Here is a 21,900-nt window from a genome sequence, read left to right as displayed (position 1 = left end):
CTGGGGAGGTAAGTCGGCGCGAGGGGAAGCCGATCATTCTCACGTGCCGGGGTGAGACTTGTTCAGGCTCCTGCTCGGCCAACACTCGTCTGACTCCACTCCCTGCGTCTGCACTTCAGCGTGTGCCATAGGTGTCTCCTAGAGGAGCAGGAAGACAAATGGCTCCAGCACTGAGGGTAAACATAGCATTTCAAAGAGTATTCACTGCTCCAATGTATTCGCTGCTAGTCATTATAAATGAACATAAAATCCGTCCTTAAAAACTCCAGACTTGGACAGTCCTCAGATCAGTTGTGGCACGGCGGCACATTCATTCTCTTCAAGTGCATTTTGATGTATTTTATGACGCATCCTATAGATCAGCATTGTGGCCACTTGTCGTTCTGCACACCAGCTCCAAATGAGCTCTGGTGTTTGGGCCAGTGCAGTGGGGTTTGCGGTGGGGCAGGGTGAGGCCCCGCTTGCGGCCGTAAAGCAGAGGCAGGCCCCGGCCGAGCGGAGCGGAGTGGCTGTGGCGGGACAAACGCCCAGGCCCCGGGGCTCTCCCGTCTGATCTGGGGCCAGCGCCGCGTGGCTGGATCACGCCATTAGCCAAGCGAGAGTACTGTAGGACACGGCCCGGGAGGTGGAGCGCACCAGATGAGCAGGAGACTCATGCATACCCTCCTCAATACATCATGCAACAGCTGACTTTCTGTCTCGCTCACGCTCTCTCTTTTTTTTGCCTTTCCTTGAAACAACAGGGGATTCTGCTATTTCAACTCTGTGGCCATTGCAGCGAAACTCCTGCAGCAGAGGCTCAACGTCAGCAAGGTCCTCATTGTGGACTGGGTGAGTAGACGTCAGAAAATGTAAAAGCAATCACCGGATGACATGAAAAAGAACATTCTTGTTTTCATAATACTTTCTACCAAGGCACTGCATTAAAACAAATGTTTTTGTTTTACTGAGTTAAAAGTATTGCACATCCACAAATGTGAGCTCCAGTATTTAAGATAGAAAATCTTCCAGCAGAATTGTTGACGTGAGCAGCATTAAAAACCCAGCCGTACTCCAGAGCAGGACTAGAGGTGTACATTAAGATCAAGTGAGCAGGCTCATCTTATCTCAGAGGCCATTCGGAGGTCGTGGGGAGGGGGGGGGGGGGGGGGGGGGGGCAGACGGCTTTATGTACGCCAGACCCTGTCCAGTCTCACAGCGGCAGCATGAAATGTGTCCACATGCGGCGGAAGGCCGGTGGCGTCACGGCTAGCGTCTCGGCCGGCCGGCTGAAGGGGCTCCCGGTGCCTTTGAAATGGCTTTCATTTCCTCCCGTCTGTCACTGCGCCGCTTCTGAGCCACCGCCGCTCACACGCCGAGGGGCCGGCGAGACACACAAACACGCGCGTGCTAGCAGCCGCCCGCCGAAAACTCTCCCCGCTGGAAAAAAAAAAATGACATTATGAACAAAGACAACTTTAACAGGTTATTTCTTGAAATAGACATTTACTGTGTTTTCATTTCGGCGGGAGCGCCTTTAAGGCAGACAAATGTATTTTGCAGCGCAGCATCTGATGCTGTCATTATCCTACTAAAATACTTTTCACTTTCTGCTTCACCTGCAGTGGCACACAGAATGGGAGCTTAGAAAGGAAGCAACTTAAGAAGCTTACAGAGGAGCAACTTAAAAAGCTTAGGAAGGAGGAACTTAGAGTGTCGTTAAATACATTCCTTGTCTAAACAGGACTAATCAGAGTGAATAGTGTAAATATGAGCATGAACAATGATTTCCCTCTTGCAGGATGTTCACCATGGCAACGGAACCCAGCAGGCCTTCTACAGTGACCCCAACATTCTGTACATGTCCCTCCATCGATACGACGATGGCAACTTCTTCCCTGGCAGTGGAGCACCTGATGAGGTAAAGGTTTTGGCTGGGAAGTCACCCTTCTGATGGGATTCACCAGCCACATCACATGACTGTCCTCCCCTGCTCTTAGTATAGTGGTTGGAGCTCCTCAGCACACTCTCCATAAGAAGACAGTAGCGGATCCTCCCGGCACAAATCAAAGCCCTGGCTGCCGCTGATCCAATCTGCCCTCTTCTCTGAGGCAGCCCTCATTAATACTGCATTCTTTAATCTTATTTTAGCGGGGAGCGCTAACCCCATAGCCTGGCAGCGTAAAGCAACCCTCGCTGAAGGATTGGCTCTTAATTGACTCGATTGCAAGGCTAAATGTTGTTGTTAGTCAGAGGCGCATTGGCAATAATGAGAAGCAAATCCAATTACTCCTCTCCGTAATATTGTCTTTAGTGCTTTTTCCCTGACACCTCCCTAATTATACCGTTTCCCAGAAGACAGTTTAGTTTGATATGGACTTTAATGACCGGATCATTAGCAAGCCTCAACCACACTCTCTGCCGCACTGTTGATAAAACATAGTGCTCTTTAGTGCTGCAACAAAGCATGTCTAGGCACTTGTTTTACACAAGTTAGTCAACTTAATGGCACCGGTCACTTTTTCAATTCCTCACTATTTCAAACTAGTTAATTCGTTTTCAAAGTGGTACTAAACATTAGAATGTGTCTGAAGGGTTTGTGTGTATGTTTTTCCCCAGGTGGGCAGTGGGCCAGGCATGGGCTTCAATGTGAACATGGCCTTCACTGGTGGCCTGGATCCACCCATGGGTGATGCCGACTACCTGGCAGCTTTCAGGTGAGTTACCATAACAATTTAAAATGTAGCTGCAAGCGGCGACGACAGGCCCCACGATTTCTTCATCCAACAATGCACTCACATGTGATGCATCTGTCAAATGCAAAAAATCAAATGTGTTTGTCACATGAGTTTTAGACATAGGAAGAATGAATGTCTTGTTTCCTCATGGTGGCGCTGTAACATGGATTAACAACTCATATGCAGGTGGACACAGGAGGCCTATTAAAATAAATGAATCGATTTATTTTTTCTCTCGTCTTTCTCCTGCCTTGGATGTGAGTTTTCCGAGCCTCACTGCGCGCCACTCTCTGGCAAAGCACTCATCCCTCGGGCTGCTCATGTAAGGCGAGAGTCTCTCAGGCGGCCCTCTCAGGGCAGGATTTACTGCCCCGCGGCCTCTCCTCACCCAGATGGAGAGAGGGGGCAGCACCTGGTCTTGGTGGAGAACTCTTGAGCGCTCGCAAGAAGGAGCCTGTGGATGGAGGAAATCTGAGAGGTCCTACAAGGTGGCAGCACCATAAGCCTCCGTATCAAGGCTTAGCAGGGGAGTGGGGACCCAGACCTTGCTGAAATGGCAGCTTAGTTAACGAGCCTGTTTTAGAGCTCTTTTAGCTACTGAACTTCATGGTCCTTAAAAGAAAGCGTGGGGCGTGCAAAGAGGGAATTTTGAAGCTGCCAGGCCAAGATATTATGCTGTGCAACCTCAGTGTTGACACTCAACATCTGAATGACACGTACATGTATCCTTTTAAGGATTTGCCTCATTTTCACAGAGATTTGAAGCGTTCATCCATATCAGAGCTGAGGGGAAGATGGTGGTGATGGGGCAAGGGGAGAACTGCGCTCCTCTGAAAACAATGACTCGTGACGATCTGTCCAAGCCCCCACCCCTCCTCTCCTCTCCCAATCCCTCTCTTTTATCTGCGTGGATGATGGAAGTCTTTCAAGGCGTGCCAGTAGGACTGAGATCCATTAGCCCCGCTGTCTGAGCCTATTAATAACCCCGCTGCAGCCCCTCCCGCCGTGCCTTCTCGCCCCCCAGGGACGAGGGTGCAGGTCCGATTCGTGCCGCCCCACCTCGGGCGTGCTTTGAAGCCGCCTTCCGCGCTCAACGCGTTCAGGCTGCGCGTGCAGGTGAGGCCGCCGGCTGGCCGATAAAAAGCACAAAGGATAATCGCCTCGGCCCACTCATCCTCCCCTCTCCGACCCGTCTTCCACACGTCTTTTTTTTCCTTCATGTTTTTTTTTGTTTGGCCCTCCTTCTCTCCGTACCCCCACCGAGCTGTCGGCGAGGAAGTGCGGCCGTAAATCTCCCCCAGCGCATCTCTGACGGACTCCCCTCCGCCGCCGCCGCCGCCGCCTCCGGCACGCTCTCCTCACGCATGGCCTAAACGATGCCAGCTGGGTCACGGGCACTTCGCCTGCCTGACCCGCGATGAGCAGCGGTCACGCACCCACCCCGCACGTGCACCCACACACCGTGGCACGGTCCTCTGCCTGTCCAGCGCCCCCCAATGCCGCTGTCGGACACATTTCTCAAGGCTGATGGAGTTGTTTTCAAGCTGAAATGGGATTTCTCGAGAGCTTTTTTGTGAACCTCTTTACTGAATCATGACCTTCTCAGTGAGTGGTGGTTTGGGCTTTTTGGTGAATTGTGTGAATCCCTCATTGAGTCATGTGAATGAGCCAGCGGGCTGTGATTCATGCTCATTTCTTTTTTGTGAATGAATGTTGAATGCACAGGCTGCCCTTACTGAGGCCGTGAGAATGCATCAGCGTGTGTGTGTGTGTGTGTCAGTGGGTGAGTCAGCAGTTAGTCAGACTGTCAAGAGATGGTGAGGAGCTACAGGCTCTCTCTTCGTCGCACTCTTAATTCTCTCTCTTCATTCTCTTTTCTCTCATTTTCTGAATGAGCATGGCTGTGAATGAACAGCACCTACTTCTCTCTCTTTCTCCCTCCCTCTCTCATTCTCCCTCTCTCTCTCTCTCTCTCTCTCTCTCTCTCTTTCTCTCTCTGCCATATGACTCACACGGGCCTAACCCCTTGCCAGCTTCTCTCTTCGAGCCTTGGCATGGAACGGAAACCCGGTTGCACCGCTCATGCGCGGTTCACATAAACAGCGCTGCTATTTTGGAGCAGGTCCGCGCCCGCTCCGACCCACCCCACCCCACCCCACCCCACCCCACGGGCCCCGTCCCCTCCACTACCGGAGGGCCACCTCACTGCCACACCACACGGCGCACGCTGTCCTGCTTCAAGCCACTAGCCTGAACAGGTTGGATCTGCCAAGGTGCCTTTGAGAAAGGACTGTGGGACAGAGTAGGGCCAGTGAGCTGAGCATACTTGTCTAAGTATGTCTTCATGTCCCCCTATACATCCATCAAGACAGGCCCTCGTCTTGCGCTTTGTCAGAGTTCCCAAAGTGGTCTCCACGTCACCTTATCATGACCCTCTGCCTGCTATGTAATGGCGAGAGCTCATTGTGTGTGGAGGTGTCCCTTTGAGAAGAAGCAGAGCATCCTAAGCACGAGCAGCAGCCTGCTCAGCCAGTGCTACACTCCAGCCCAAGCGGACTCACAGGGGCCAGTGAGGATGGAGTTGGGTGGACTCTCCACCCCCACCCCAGGCCCCCATCCCATCCTCGTCCTCTCATCTCTGCCCCGCCGCGGCTCTGTTCTCAGCTCGCATATTTACTGCTCCCAGCGGAGTGGGGAGGGCAAGCACAACAGCTCATATATCTCGCTGTGTCTACCCCCTTTCCTCCCCCCTCCTCACACCACACACACACACTCACTCTCTCACACACACACACACACACACACACACACACACACACACACACACATCCCCACTTTTCTGTTCTTCTTCCCTTGTTTCCCCTCTCATAGTTGTGCTGTGTTGGCCCTGTGAGACAATGCGTGCCTTGCGGGCAGCACCTTCTTATTTAGCCCAAGCCAGTGCCACGTTGCATTTGCAGGGGATCAAGCCTGAGATGCAGAGGGAGAGGGAGAAAAAAGATAAGAAAATTGGCTGTAATGAAAAGCAGAAGCCCAGGCACTCTCACCATGAACTTGGAAACAGAGAGGAGAATTGAAGTTAATTCAAACCAGCTCTCCGCAATGCCAGATGACAGGGCTTTGAAGTGTTTTTTTGCTCTCGCTCCCCCTCCTTCTCTCCCTCTCCCTCTCTCTCCTTCTCCCTCCTTTCTCTTTCTCACTCAATCTTTTGCTTTCTCTCTCTCTCTCTCTCTTTGTTTTCTACAAGTGGAGCGATTGGAAAAGCCTTTGAGCCTGACAGATAACCATAGCTAAAATTAACCCTTTGTGGGTCCCTCGGTGTGGTTTAACAAGTCTGGTGTTTTTTTGTGATTTCTTTTAATAAGCAGGCCTCAAGTGGTCACCTAAACCTCTACTGGCAGGCGTCTGTCTGAGGATTAGGGAACATTAAAGCATGGATCGATTTTCAGATGCCTCATGACCCCCCCCCCCCCCCCCCCCCCAACCCTCCACCTCTCCCCAAAGCTCAGAACCCCCCAATCCCACTCCCAAGACCCACAATTTGTCTCAGACCTTTTCAAGGGGAAATCTGCATGGCCTATTGCTAATTACCGGTCATAAATTCAAGTCAAGCGCATCCAGTTTGATGCTCAAGCCTTCCTTTCACCGGCTCCAAGTGCTCAAGAAATCCTCCTCTACGCAACAAGCATGACTGTCTCTTCCCCCTGAGGAGCTGCTTGGCCACAGCCAGTGGACGGGGATTTAGCAAATGGAGGAAGGGAGTTAAGTTTGGGTGGAGGAGCAGAATGAGGATCTTGTGAGAGAAGACGGTCTTTATGTCTCTTGTCAGTGTCATTTTAGTGAAGATACAGACAGGGATGGGGGAGTAAGAAGAAGAAGCCTCCAGTTGGATTGGAGAGGGTGTGAGTAGCTGCAGGATGATCGGGGCACTTCAAGACTGCCGGCTGTTGGAGATAGCGTGGCTGGATCCTTCAGGGACTGGGCTTTCCATCTCTCTCTCTCTCTCGCTCTCTCTCACTCTCTCTCTCTCTCTCTCTCTCTCTCCTCTCGCTGGCTCAGGCCGTGTCTGTGTTCCAGAGGGGATCTGGCAGGGATTGAAGTGTTGCTCCACGCCCTCTGCGTGCACAGCCAGTCCTCCCTCTGACTCACTCCTGGCGGCGCTGCCTCGGAACTGGGAAGACACGAAGGTGAGGAGGTGGAGGCTCCGTGACCAGCCAGCTCAGGGTAGCCAGAGAGCCACATCATAGCATCCCACTCAATTCCACTGCCGTTGTGTGCTTGTGAGTGTTGGTCCGCAGCACAATGACTGCATTCAGCTCTTCAGCCACTTCATCCTAGTGGCTCCCAGTGCTGGAAATAAGTGGTCTCTTGCTCCCGTTACTCTTGATATTGGTTCGTAGTGTCGAGGGTTGGGGGGTTGAGGCGAGAGACATTTCACACTCTCCTCTCTTATTACTGTGTCATGGAGTTCGTGCAGAATTTCTTCTGTTTCGCCATCCAGTCGGCCTGCTCTTTCTCCAAATATTTATTTGACCATGAAATGGATAGTCTCCTTCATTTCATCGCCGGATTGGAATAACACAAGAGTGATGAGAGAAGCCGTGTCATGACTGCGTGTCAGAATTCCGAGCGCCGTACCATGCTCTGCCCCAAAGACGACCTAACAAGAATGCCTCTAATTGGAGAGAAAGGGTATGCTCCCAGAAGGCCTTGAGAAGGAGGTCTCGGCGTGCTTCATTCCACCTTTTATGTTACTGATCTGCAGATTGCTGTGGTGTTTAAGGGGGTCTTTCCATTTAAGCTTGGGAAGCCTCTGTCTGTTGGGTGTGTGTGTGAGTGTGTGAGAGACAGAGAGGGAGAGATTCTGCCAAGCGAGTTTGGAAGGGCTGAAGGCCTGTGCTCTCCCTAAGCTCCAGACACTGAGCTCAAGCAACTCAAGCCTTTGAAGATCCCACTGAGACAGCCAGCGTGGATAAAAGGAAAGGGGCCAAAATGGTCTGTTCCCATTCCTGTCAGGAGAGGAGAGGCCCCCGCTCTGCTCCTCCTCGCTTCACTCCACTCCGCTCGCCGCTCGCCTCTTCTCCTCCTGCTCCGCTCTGCGCAGATCTGATCTCCTCTCCTTTATGAGGCCCGGCCCCAGTTAACAAGCCCCAGGATGCGGGGAGGTTAGATAGCGAGAAGGCTTTCTGGAGGAGCAGGCCAGGTGGACCTGGGTGCGCTGGCTCTTTGGCTCTGTGTGTGCGTGAGGTGCGCAGATTACACCAGCAGGTCAGAGGGATTGTGGAGAGGCCCAAGCCTCTGGTGAGAAGTGGTGAGTTGTGAGAACATGGTCCTCAGAGGTTTGGCTCTTCCATTTCATGCTCCCCCACTAAGAGACTTGACAGCATGTCCCCACGGAGATCACCCAGGGCCTGAAGACCACTTATCCCAGGGGAGCCATTCCTCTTTCTCTTCCAGCCACACAAGCACACACACACACACACACCTGAGCAAACTTTCCACATTTAGAACTAAACGTGTGTGTGTCTCAGTCGATGAAAGCAAAGGTCTGGTCACACTCTTGTCAGGGAGCAAGCGTCTTCTAGAGGCAAGGTTGAAAGGGTTACAAGTCTGGCTTGACTTTTATTCATTGCATATCTGTGTGGTCCAGACAATGATTCATCCATCACTGTTCAATTTGATTCGGTTAGCTCCAGGAATGATTGCACACGTCAGCAGGCGGCCATAAAACATAGAAACGAGCTGACAAGTCTGCAGACATACACGTTGGAGTGGTCTCTCACACACACACACACACACACACACACACACACACACACACACACACACACACACACACACACACACACACACACAGACGGCACCACCCCAGCTCTAACTATGTGAGCCATAAATTTCAAGTGTCCCTAACCTAATTAGTGAGGCCCCTTTTTCATCTTCACATTGGTGCTGTCTGATTCATTGGGAGCGTTGTGAAATCTCCTTAATGTGCGTTTCACACGCAGCCCCTGTCTTAAGTCACACAGTCAAAAGCACTCATAAATGCTGGGACAGATAATTGATCATCAAGGACTGTCACGCCTGTCGGATGAAGACAAGGTGATGTGACGGCAGGAATTTGACGACGCTAGCATATTTGAAGGGCGCCTGTTCCCGCTCACATCAAAGCACTGGTGGAGGCGCTGAGGGTTGAGGGGGTGGGATGCCTGCCCACACCACCACCACTAGCTCCGCTGTCATTCCTAAGCAACCCCCCACCGTCTCTCCCCACCCAACCAACCCCCCCATCCTCTACCACCCCCTCTGTCTGTGGCTGCCCCTGGTACGCCTGTGGTCCTGTTCTCCAAAGAGCCTCGGTCTTTCATGTCGGAGTGGAGTGGTGTGGAGACGGGGGGCCTGGCGCTTTGCTGTGGTCAGACAGCCACAGTGGCCTGGCAGGTCGAGCGGGCCTCCCTCAGCGAAGTGTCACCTGTGGTGGAAAGCGAGGGAGACAGGCCCGGGGCGAAGTTGGCGAGTGGGAGGAAACTCGGCTCTTTGTGCAACCGTCGACTCACTGAGAAAACACACGTGTACCCTCTCCACCAGAAAAGCACTCCGCCATGTCGGACATAAAGCTCTCCTTGAGAGTGCGGTCGTCCACCGGGCTTTTATATAGACAGCTGCCATGAGGTTTATGCGAGGTTATACTTAGAATTATGTAATCTGTGACGTTTGCAGAAAGCCCTGACCAAACCTCTGCTGAAGAAAAAGCAAAAGGAAAGCCTGTGGGGGTTTGAGGAGCCCTTGCCTGACTCCCAGCTGCCCTTCTGTTCTTGTTTTCTTCTTATTTTTTTCCTGCTCTTGTTTATATTTTCTTATGTGACACACACTGTGCTGACAGCTCTCATCTCGCCGCCCGCCTGACATTACCCCCAGCTGGGGCAGTGACGCAGGCCAGCTCCCATCAGACCCTCCTCTGGAGTCTCGGACCTCCTAAAAATATACCCAGCCCTCTCTGCGCAGGGCACCCTGGCCTGGGGCACAGACAGCTGGGGTAGCGGCGAGGCGATGTGCGGTGTGGTGCGAGGCTGGGGAGGTATGGGGGTGTGTGGGGGGGGGAGTTGGTGCAACGGGCTCCTGGCGCAGCCTGTAATTGTGGCGAGGGCAGGATGGAAAGAATGAGGCCCGGGCTCAGCTGCGGCCGCCTGGCCCGGCCCACTCAGGAGCTCCTGGGCCCGTGCCCACCCACAGCCAGCCGGCCAGCGGGCCAGCGCCATGCTCCTGAGGTGGGGAAAGTAGAGGGCTCCGCACCGGAGCCTCCAGCGCTGCTGCTGCTGCTGCTGCTGCTGGGGCACACAGCCACCACTGATGCACCGAGCTGCAAGGAAGCCTGCAAACCCAAACCACGCAGCCAGATAATGACGTACTTACAGTACATATCATCCACCAACAATAAACAAGCATGCCGTGGACACAAGGAGATCCAGTTGCATGCAGAATACAGAGTTTCATACAACTACATAATACACAGTTGTGTATTGTGTGAAAAGACTCGCAGAGAGAGTCTTCACTGAACTTAGAGACACCCCAAATCTAGAGACAACCAAAGAGAGCGAGCGTAGGCCTCACTAAACCAGACATGGGTGTTAGTCCGATTAGGATAATAAAGCTGCCATATTCGCCGCCAGTGTATTCACGTCTCCAAGCCAAGGAGTTCAAAGGCCAGGATTACTGTAAGTGCCCCCATAAAGCTGAGCCAGAGTAACCACACATCATCTTTGCCCGCTGCATAGGAGAGCGAGCAGGTGGTGGTGGTGGGGGTGAGAGAAAACACTGAGTGCTCTACACCCAGCGCTCAGCTGAGCCTGCTGTTACAACAAGGTCTCCACCAAGAGCTGTTTCCAGCACAAGCCTGCGGCCAAGCCTTCTCCTTCCCCCTCCCCACTCCTCTTCTCCTCTCCCCACTCCTCCTCTCCTCCTTCTCTCATTCCCCACTCCTCTCCTCTCCCCACTCTTCCTCTCCTCCCTCTTCCTCTCCTCCTTCTCTCATTCCCCACTCCTCTTCTCCTCTCCCCACTCTTCCTCTCCTCCCTCTCTCGTTCCCCACTCCTCCTCTCCCAACTCTTCCTCTCCTCCCTCTCTCATTCCCCACTTGTCTTCTCTTCTCTCCACTCCTCTTCTCTTCCCCTCCCTCTCTCATTTCCCACTCTCTTCTCTCCCCACTCTTCCTCTCCTCTCCTCCCTCTCTCATTCCCCACTCCTACTCTCTCCTCACTCTCTCACTTCCCACTCTTCTTGTCCTCTCCTCTCCGTTGCTTTCTTCGCCCTCTTCCTCCTCCTCTGTGTCCCAGCTGGAGGGGAGCGTTGCGACTCCACCATCTCAATATAGTCTCACAGCTGCGATGGCCACTGGAATGCAGGAGAGGCCGGGCCAGAGAGGCAGATAAGAGCGCAGAACATCCGCCCACCTAATCAAGGCGCACATCTCCTTTGTCCTCCGCACAGCTCGTCTTGCCTGACACACTCGCTGGTGACCTTTCTGGCGTCGGGAGGCCATCTCTCCCCCACCCACCCCCCCACACACAGTCCAACTCCCACCCCCCCACACACACAGTCCAACTCCCACCCCATATACATGCTTGGGTGAGTGGAGACCGAGGGCCCGTGGGGGAGTGGGGGGGGATGGCAGAGCACGCAGCAGGTCCGCTGCGAGTTATTTCACGCCATGCGAGCGGCCCAGCCGCCGTGTCCTCCATCCCCCCAGGCGGCTGGGCAGGCAGGGCCTCCGTGTCCTCCATCCCCCCAGGCGGCTGGGCAGGCAGGGCCTCCACACTGCAGGCCAGCCCCGGGGCAAGGAGGCTCGTGCAGCTGCTCGACGAGGCGTTGCTTTCCTTCTCTCTTTCTTTTTTTCAGTCTCTCTTTTTTCCGGTTCTTTTATTTTTTTTCCTTTTTTGAGGCAGGGAGTCATAGCCCGCAACAGAAACGGGCCGTAAAGTCACATTCCTCTCGCAAATGATCACCCACGCTGAAGTCATAGGATGTTGGATGTTCTGCAGAGTTTTAGTGTGAGTGAGTGTGTTATTTGGGAAATGTGATCTAGATGGGGGGGAGGGCATTTTGTTTTCTGTGGCACAAGCAGGACGAGTGGGCCTGGAGGTACACATCAAAGCAGTGAAGCCGTCGACGTGTGACTGCATGATCATGAGTGTGATGTTTGTTTTTGTTTCTATCCTCCACAGAACGGTTGTGATGCCCATTGCCAACGAGTTTGCTCCGGACGTGGTGTTGGTCTCGTCGGGATTTGACGCTGTGGAAGGCCACCCCCCACCCCTGGGAGGATACCGTCTCACCGCCAAATGTGAGTGTCCCCACTGACCCCTGCTCACACCCCCACACCCCCACTCCTCTCAGCCCCAAAGCCAAAAAAATGTGTCTGCATCCATAGCCTAACCCCCCACCCTCTGACTTTCTCACTCACTCACTCACACTTTCTCTCTCTCTCTCAGCCTCTCTCTCCCTCCCTCTCTCTCTCCTTCCCTGGTTCATGTACTTCCTAAGTTTTTCCTCCTCCTCTCCCCCACTGTTGTGGCCTGTATCTGTGGTCAGAGCCAGAGGAGGAATCTAACACACATGCACTTCTGCCCAGACCCTGGACAGAGAGGCCATTTCCCTTTTTTAGCATCAGAAAAAAGAACAGCGCTTGTTTTTGTGGCCTTTTCACTTTCAAGAGCTGGTCCTCAGGGGCACGCTCACCTCAGAATCTCTTGTAATGCCACTCTGGTGACGTGTGGCGCTATCTGCCCAATTGTTTTCCTGCCAGTACTGACCAGCAGATAGCATACTTCTCCCGTGTTTGTACTCGGCTAATTGCGATTTTAAAGCACCTTTAAATAGTGCCCCGCATACCCCTCGGTCTAATGCGATTAGTGGGCCACTTTGGGGCTTTCAAAGCTCGGTGGGGAAAGATTACATCTCTCTCAGCTGCTGCCACTGCACGAGCGCTCTCAAACAGGGGAGCACAGAGAGGCTGTTGACTGTTGTGGGGCGGGGTGGAGAGGGGTGGCCGTGGTGAAAGCCTTTTCCCAGACCGCGCTCATCCGGTCTGTGCCTTGCGCCATTCGTGCCGATAAAAGAGGGCTTAAATCAGATGGCTGCCCCGTGCTGATCTGAGCGCCACTCAATGGCCTGTGACAGCACTGGCCCCTGCTCTCTCCACCCTCTACCTCCACCCTCACCTACACCTCCACCCTGTGGTGTGCATCAGTCAGACTCTGCCACCGAGACACACATACACCTAGTGTTCAACCTGTGCTAGTAGCACACCAGTCTAAAGGTCTAATCGTTTGTTTGCCTTTCCTTCATTTCTTTCACATGTAGACATATGCGTGTGAGTAGACCTGATGGAGATTTCTCTCTGTGTACTTAAGCTACTCCATATTCATGTGCATCCCTTTTCCTACACTCTCTCTCTCTCTCTCTCTCTCTCTCTCTCTCTCTCTCTCTCTCTCTCTCTCTCTCTCTCTTCACACTCACTCACTCACTCTCTCTCTTCCTCATACGCTCCACACACACACACACACACACACCCACACCATCCTCCCCACAGCTGTGGTTAGCCTGAGGATGGGCCGTGTGTAAGTGATACTGTGCAGGGCACTGTACGTCAGTGCATTTGCACCGCATCCCAAACAGGTCACAGAACAGAGTGTACTCGCAGTCCCAGAGCCCTTGGCACAGCGGGGGCAGTGCAGTATGGTACAGTACAGCCTCTTCCTCCTCCTCCTCCTCCTCCTCCTCCTCCTCTGGACGCTGCAGCAGGCCAGTGTGCAGAGCCCAGGCTACTTGAGCAGGGCTCCAGGCCTCCAGGCCCCAAGGCGTGCCAGCTAAAAGGGCTTTGCAAAAATGCATCCTTAGAATTCAGGCCCCTGGCAAAAAAGGAAAGAAACACAAAGTCTCCACACACACACACACACACACACACACACACAGACGCACACAGTCTAGGGAGTGGGCTGCAACTATGGCAGGGTGCATATATTAAAGCCAAGATCAAAAGAGGCGGCCAGCCAAAACGCAAAGCCACATTTATTAAAATTAAACCTGGCTCGTATTATGCATTTAGGCCCAGTAAATCCCCCGGTGCCTTCTTTTCCTTCATTTCTTTTCTTCTTTTCTGAAAGAGAAAATATGATGTAATACCAATGCCTTCCCTCCACCCGCCTCTTTTCCTCTTTCCACTCCTCCTCTTCACTCTCTCTTTCTTTCTCAGTCTCCCTCTCTCATTCTCTCTTTCTCTCTCTCTCTCTCTCTCTCTCTCTCTCTCTCTCTCTCTCTCCAACCCCCACCCTCTCTGCCGTGTCTTTGCTTGTGCTCTTTGATCGGGGGCCAAGCGGCGGAGTCGCCGAGCCGAACTCTAACCCCCTGCACGCATTTCCTGTTCCCCTGTGCCTGCGCAGGTTTTGGCTACCTGACCAAGCAGCTGATGGGGCTGGCCGGGGGCCGTCTGGTGCTGGCTCTGGAGGGGGGGCACGACCTCACCGCCATTTGCGATGCCTCCGAAGCATGTGTTTCTGCTTTGCTGGGAAACGAGGTAAGACTGCAGACAGCCACACCGAAAATATAAGGGTGTGTGTGTGTGTGTGTGTGTGTGTGTGTGTGTGTGGGTGTGTGGGTGTGTGCGTGTGTGCGTGTGTGCGTGTGTGCGTGTGTGCGTGTGTGCGTGTGTGCGTGTGTGCGTGTGTGCGTGTGTGCGTGTGTGCGTGTGTGTGTGTGTGCAAGAGCGAGCGAGAAAGAGAGAGAGAGGTAGAGCGCTGTGTGAGGGATTGTTGATCAATGTGTCCATCAGGGAAAATGGATGGCTGTTTCTGTGTTGGTTTGCTATTGTGTGTTTTGTTACAGTCTGTAGATAGTGCATGTAAACAGTATGCTAAATGAAGAGGTGAAGCGATGGAGAGTCGGGCCACTGCAGTCTAAACACGCATACACACGCTCACACTCATGCAGTCAGTGTGTCCTACTCTAGTCCATTGAACACAGTCATTAAAGTGACAGTGTTTGGTCCCACCCCTGTGGGCAGCCCTCCTGCTCTGTCCCCGAGTGCAGGCCACCCGCTTTGGCTGCTGCCCAGGGCCCTGGGGAACCCGGCCCGCCGCTCGTCTGGGGCTGTGTTTGGACAGGTAAGGAAAACACTGTGACAGGAGGAGGGACTGCCCCGTGGGACCCTGGGCCCCGGCGGCCGCTTTTGGGGCCCCTCCCGTTGGCCCTCAGCACAGCCAGAGGGGTGATGTTACCGGGGCCCCGCGCCAAGCATCACACAGAGGGCCTACCCTCACCCCTCCCTTGTAATCACACTCCGGTGGGAGAGTGCGTTCTTGTGTCTCCCGTCCAGCCATTCCCCTTCAGTTGACCATGAGGGAACCTGTGGAGCTGTTTTCATCTCTCTTTCTCTCTATCTCTTGTTTTCCCTCCCTCCCTCCCTCTCTCTCTCCCTCTCTCTCTCGGTTTCTCTGTGTGTCTTTCTGTGTGTTCCACACCCTGCGTGGGAGGACACAAGCGCCAAGTGAGGGGGATGCAGAGCAATGGCGAGAGAGGAAGTAACAAATGTCAAGATGAGAAATCGGAGGTTAATTGTGGGAGTGTGCTGGCCATAGCCGAAACCATACAAACCATCTCTCTGTGATTCATGGCAACGACAAGATTACATAGAAAGAAAAGAAAAACGCTCATCATTTTTCTATCATTTCACTAATAGATCATGTCTGGAACTTGTCCGCTCTCTGCGAGCGGTGTAAGCTGCTGTCGTCTGCTGGAATAAAAAAGGGAGCAGTTGTTGTGGGACTCCGGCGATCACACGTGGGCGTATGATTTGTGCACAAACGCTGCAAACAAACAAAGGGCCGTCCAGCTGAGCCAACCTCCAGGCTCCGCACCGCGTCCAGCCGCAGCCTCCGGAGGTGCCGTCCCAGCGGCCTCCCTCCACCAGCGCCGCCTCGCAGGGCCATTGGGTGGTGACGGCGCGGTCGCACTAGCGCCTCTGTGCACGCACACGGGAGCCGAGCCAAGCGCTGTCCACCAACCCAGCGCAGCCCAGCGCAGCCCAGCGCAGCGGAGGAATAAACAGGTGCTGGCTCATCTGCTAATGCCGTTACGGCTCTGTGGTGCCACTGCCCACACTGACCACAGAGTCGCGGAGTGGTCATGCGGTCCAGCAGGGAGAGACGGGCCACCGTCGTCCGGTCTAAATGTAGGCAGCAGGCCCTGCAGCCGTAAGGCTGGTGTATTTTGAGAGAGTGACTGGGCGCTGCTCGGACACGCCCCGCCGCTGTGTTTACTGGAGAGAGAGCGAATGAGCAAAGCTGCTGAAAGCGGCCTGCCCGCCTGCAGTGGACCAGGCCTGGGAGACCATGACTGCTGGGAGACCATGACTGCTGGGAGACCATGACTGCTTTGAGCCCATGACTGCTGGGAGACCATGACTGCTGTGAGACCATGACTGCTCGGAGACCATGACTGCTTTGAGCCCATGACTGCTGGGAGACCATGACTGCTGTGAGACCATGACTGCTGGGAGACCATGACTACTGTGAGACCATGACTGCTGGGAGACCATGACTGCTGGGAGACCATGACTGCTTTGAGCCCATGACTGCTGGGAGACCATGACTGCTGTGAGACCATGACTGCTGGGAGACCATGACTACTGTGAGACCATGACTGCTGGGAGACCATGACTGCTGGGAGACCATGACTGCTGTGAGACCATGACTGCTTTGAGCCCATGACTGCTGGGAGACCATGACTGCTGTGAGACCATGACTGCTGTGAGACCATGACTGCTGTGAGACCATGACTGCTGGGAGACCATGACTGCTGTGAGACCATGACTGCTGTGAGACCATGACTGCTGGGAGACCATGACTGCTGTGAGACCATGACTGCTGTGAGACCATGACTGCTGTGAGACCATGACTGCTGGGAGACCATGACTGCTTTGAGCCCATGACTGCTGTGAGACCATGACTGCTGTGAGACCATGACTGCTGTGAGACCATGACTGCTGTGAGACCATGACTGCTGGGAGACCATGACTGCAGTGAGCCCATGACTGCAGTGAGCCCATGACTGCAGTGAGCCCATGACTGCTGGGAGACCATGACTGCTGTGAGCCCATGACTGCTGTGAGCCCATGACTGCTGTGAGCCCATGACTGCTGTGAGCCCATGACTGCTGTGAGACCATGACTGCTGTGAGACCATGACTGCTGTGAGACCATGACTGCTGTGAGACCATGACTGCTGGGAGACCATGACTGCTGGGAGACCATGACTGCAGTGATACTGTGAGACCATGACTGCAGTGAGACCATGACTGCTGTGAGCCCATGACTGCTGTGAGACCATGACTGCTGTGAGACCATGACTGCTGGGAGACCATGACTGCTGGGAGACCATGACTGCTGGGAGACCATGACTGCTGGGAGACCATGACTGCTTTGAGCCCATGACTGCTGGGAGACCATGACTGCTGGGAGACCATGACTGCTGTGAGACCATGACTGCTGTGAGACCATGACTGCTGGGAGACCATGACTGCAGTGAGCCCATGACTGCAGTGAGCCCATGACTGCTGGGAGACCATGACTGCTGGGAGACCATGACTGCTGTGAGCCCATGACTGCTGTGAGCCCATGACTGCTGTGAGCCCATGACTGCTGTGAGACCATGACTGCTGTGAGACCATGACTGCTGTGAGACCATGACTGCTGTGAGACCATGACTGCTGGGAGACCATGACTGCTGGGAGACCATGACTGCTGGGAGACCATGACTGCTGGGAGACCATGACTGCAGTGAGACTGTGAGACCATGACTGCTGTGAGCCCATGACTGCTGTGAGCCCATGACTGCTGTGAGACCATGACTGCTGTGAGACCATGACTGCTGGGAGACCATGACTGCTGTGAGACCATGACTGCTGTGAGACCATGACTGCTGTGAGACCATGACTGCTGTGAGACCATGACTGTTGTGATCCCGTCCGGCCGCAGGGCAGGGGTCTGTCTCTCTGTGCACCCTCACACTACTCGCTAACTTTACACAGATTCCTGCTTGGCTGCCGTAGGTGACCGCAAGGAAGATGCTTGTTTACAGTGGAGGGATATTTGGTCTCGTTCCTCAAAGTTGGGCGAGTTGCGGGTGATTAGTGCTCTCCCTCTCCCTTTCCCTCCCTTCTCTCTTTCTCTCTCTCTCTCTTCCTCCCTTTCTCTTTCCCTCTCCAACTTTCTTATCCTGAAGTCCTTATCACAGCTCTCTAGACGAGGCTATAAAAATAAGTTCCCGGAACTCTTAAAAGCATCAGCTGGCTCCGCTCCATGTGGATCTTCTTGGATGAGAAGGAAAATAAACAAAACAATAAGACGGGATGATCCCACTCGTAAAAGTGTGTGTGCGCTCTCAGGCCCCTGCGGCAGGAAGCCAGAGACACGCTCAGTCATGGTGACTGCTCACACACCCTGGGCTTTACAGTGCAGCGTGGTGGTGGTGGTGGTGCCACTGCCCTGCCACTCAGCTCGCTCACTTTGCCCACAAAATGCCCCGTAATGTCCACCACCAAATGTCGCCACCTCCTCCCCCTGCCAGGAGAAAGAGGACTGAAGCAAAGGAAGGAGGAAAAAGTTCAAGCAGAAAGCCCCTCCACCGTTTCCAAGACCTGTCAGAGAAAATAGATCTTAACAGCCCTGAGCTGAACCAACGTTTGCTTTGGGGGGAGGAGGAGGAGGAGGCGCGGGGCAGGCTGGGAGCCTTAATGCAATAACGCTAATCGCTTTACCTGCGCCGGTGTCTGAGGAGGACTCGGGGGTCAGCGCCGTGCTGAGGACTCGGGGGTCAGCGCCGTGCTGCATTGTGGGAAGGCAGAGTGCTGCTGGGGCGTCGCGGCTCTTTTCCCTCTTGCCCCCGGCTGGCTCTCCCAGGGTGGGCGGGGGGGGGGGCGTGTTGTGATAGCGGAGCGGGCACGAGCGCGGCGGAGGCCACGAGACGGAGAGAGCGTGAGCTGGGCCTGTTTGGGGGATCCGGTGTCAGCGCACCCTGTCGAGCGCTCCCGGCGGGGGGCAGGCGTGTGATGTTGGGCGGGGTGGCGGAGGTGTAGACAGGGCTACCCACCTCTGGTGTCTGATTCCTCTCCCGGCCCCGCTCGCCCCTGCTCCATCTTGTTCTCATGCTCTTAGTATTTACCCCCCTCCTCTCTCTAGTGAAGTTCTGCCCCTCTCTCCTCCCTCTCTCCCCCGTATCTCTCTTGTGCTCCTGACCCATGTCCCCCCCCCCCACACACACACACACACACACAGACCCCCCGCGGCCTGGGGACACTGTGAGTGGCACACATGTGAAAGCAGTTAGGCTCACACCTCTGGCAGACGGGGTCAGGCACAGGGAGACAGATCGGGTAATCAAAGGAAATTGGGAATCATTTGAAGTAGTGGAGGATGCCATTGTCATCAACCAGCGTCAGAGTCCGGTTTCACTAGAGGTCTCCCTCTGTCACACACACACACACGCACACACACACACGTACACATATACTCTCCAAGTCTCATACACAAGCATAGATTTGTACAGGTCTTCCTCTCTCACACAGGCACCCAAGCAGCATCACAACACTAAGGAACTAAGGAAAACATTGGCTCACACGCACACAGTCAGCTAGGCACACTTACCCACCCAGCACAGCACTGAGCTAAAGTAAACATACCCTCTCTACCTCTCTCTTTAGCCACTCTCTCACTTTCACTGATGCACACACACACACACACACACACACACACACACACACACACACACACATTAAAACATCCAACGTGAGCAGGTCGTTAAGCTTCTCGGGTGCACGGCTCATTGGTCCCGAGCGAGTGTGTCGCCGCCATGCTAAACAGCAGGCCGGCGTGGTGCGCGCCAGCTTCGGACACCCTTGATCGGCGGAGCAACACTCGTGTTTTTCATGGCCTCCTCTGGCGGCCCTTTGGCAGCGGCGGCGCTCGCTCCACGGGCCGCTTGAGCAAGTGCAGGCTGAGAGCTCATTACTGCCATGGCCTCCAGCTCCACAAATCACACACACACACACACACACACACACACACAGAGAGGGAAAAACCACACACACACACACACACCCCAGATAACAGATAGGGCGGAAAGGAAAGAAGAAAAGAAAAGAGATTGGGGGGAACGACGTCTCTAATCAGAATGGCAGGAAGCAAGTGTTTTATCATAATCTCTCCCCACCAAAGGCCTCCACTCTAATGGCATAGGAATGCAGGCCGCCGGCTGTTGATGAGGCAGATAGAAGCAGGGGAGAAAGGTTGCTGTGTTTGTGTGTGCATGGATTTGCATCGGTATGGGAATGTGTATAGCGATGTGCGTGTATGTGGATCTGTACTGTGTGTGTGTGTGTGTGTGTGTGTGTGTGTGTGTGTGTGTGTGTGTGTGTGTGTGTGTGTGTGTGTGTGTGTGTGTGTGTGTGTGTGTGTGTGTGTGTGTGTGTGTGTGTTGGGAGTGTCTGACTGCGTGTGTGTGGGGAGGGAACTTGGCCAAACTCACTCCAGGGAGTGCAGCTGTGTCAGCTATCCCAACCTCTATGCAGCGCTGTGGCCCATTCAGATGCACAGTCACGAGCCCACGCATTAGAGCGGCCTGCCTGACCCGACCCAAAATGGCCCCTCTCAGCACCACAGCTAACCAGAGATTTCCCTCTCCTCTCCTCTCTCCTCTCCTCTCCTCTGGTCATCTCTCCTCTCCTCTCCTCTCTATGCCCCTCCCCTTCTTTCATCCTCTCTCCCCCTGGCCTTGCCATGTCACGCCGGACACCACTCTTGACAGGCCCGCCCACAAATGCCTCTCAAGGCAGAGTGCCCACAGAGGAGTTGACTTTACTGTTTGTGTGTGTGTGTGTGAGAGAGAGAGAGAGAGAGAGAGAGAGAGAGAGAGAGAGAGAGAGAGAGAGAGAGAGAGAGAGAGTGAGAGAGCACACGTGAGTGACTGGTCATTATATCATGCGTTTTACTGCCGGCTCCAGAGTGAGAAATCTCCTCTGCCTTTTATTGGCAGGTAAAAGACAAGAAGTCTTTGGCTATAATGAGGATTGTGTTCCCTTTTGAGAGTGGGTCAAATTTGTAGGTATGGAGAGAGTGGTGGAGAGAGAGAGGGTAGAAAGAAAGAAAATGGAGAAGGAGTGCAGAAGGAAGAGAGAGAGGGGGAGAGAGAGATGATAAATGCCGTGCTGACTTTACTAGCCTCTTTTTTTAGGTGCAGGTTTTGGGTGAGTAATCTGCAGGCCTTTATAGTTGAATAGCTCATGAATGATGCATTGGCTCCGACATTAGTCACCTCTGAACTCATGACTAATTGATGAATGTGTGCAAGCAGATGTTGCGCTCCAAATTGTGGTCGTTAGCAATTATTTGATAAACAACAGCCTAATAGGCTAATTGTTACCATTCGGCGATGAGGTTATGCTGATGTTAACACAATAGTTACTGTAAACATGCATTGCTTCACCTAGTGCATGGAGTCCTGTGTGCTTTAGAATTTCACAAAGGCCAGGGAGGTCGGCAAAATAATCTGATTCAAGGGTTTTTTCCGTGAGCGCGGTCCAGTACGCACGGTAAACCAACCGTTTTGTTTTTTTTGTGGGTTTTTTTCCCCCAACCAGCACAGTAAAGGGAAATGGTTGTGAATGCCCTCTTGTGTAGTCTGCTGAACAAGTCCAATTTCCTGCTGGCTTGTTTGGTGAGACGGTGTCTCTGGCGAAGTCCTTTTAAAGTGCATTCCTCTGGTCGCCGTGGCGTCCTCTCTGGCCCGGCCTGGCAGCCTCCCGGCTCACGAGGAGGCCGCGTCCGCATCCGCGCCAGACCCGCACAACTCACCCTGCAGCAGACAGGCTGACGGCTGCCGGTCCAGCACACAACTCCTCTCTCTCTCTCTCTCTCTCTCTCTCTCTCTCTCTCTCTCTCTCTCTCTCTCTCTCTCTCTCTCTCTCTCTCTCTCTCTCTCTCTCTCCCTCTCCCTCTCCCTCTCCCTCTCTCTCTCTCTCTCTCTCGCTCTCTCTCTCGCTCTCTCTCTCTCTCTCTCTTTCTCTCACACTCTCCTCCTCTCCTTTCTCTCGCTCAGTCACTCCCTCCCTCCCTCCCTCACTCCCTCTTTGGCTCCAT

At 53.9% G+C, this 21,900-nt stretch overlaps 1 protein-coding gene across 2 annotated transcripts in view; it reads left to right on the top strand.

Annotated features, from left to right (window-relative positions):
- hdac4 (histone deacetylase 4) overlaps window positions 1-21,900 on the top strand; it is a 148,869-nt gene that overhangs the window by 122,725 nt on the left and 4,244 nt on the right. For both annotated transcript variants that reach the window (XM_062533760.1, XM_062533761.1), the window contains 5 exons: window positions 744-831; window positions 1,781-1,900; window positions 2,599-2,696; window positions 11,936-12,054; window positions 14,153-14,286. In XM_062533760.1, the coding sequence (XP_062389744.1) occupies window positions 744-831; window positions 1,781-1,900; window positions 2,599-2,696; window positions 11,936-12,054; window positions 14,153-14,286 (559 nt within the window). The remainder of the gene's footprint in view (window positions 1-743; window positions 832-1,780; window positions 1,901-2,598; window positions 2,697-11,935; window positions 12,055-14,152; window positions 14,287-21,900) is intronic.

The sequence above is a fragment of the Sardina pilchardus genome, chromosome 4, assembly GCF_963854185.1.
Source record: "Sardina pilchardus chromosome 4, fSarPil1.1, whole genome shotgun sequence".
NCBI classification, from domain to species: Eukaryota; Metazoa; Chordata; class Actinopteri; order Clupeiformes; family Clupeidae; genus Sardina; species Sardina pilchardus.
Note: the sequence above shows the minus strand (reverse complement) of the source record. Positions and strands in the feature narration are given on the sequence as shown.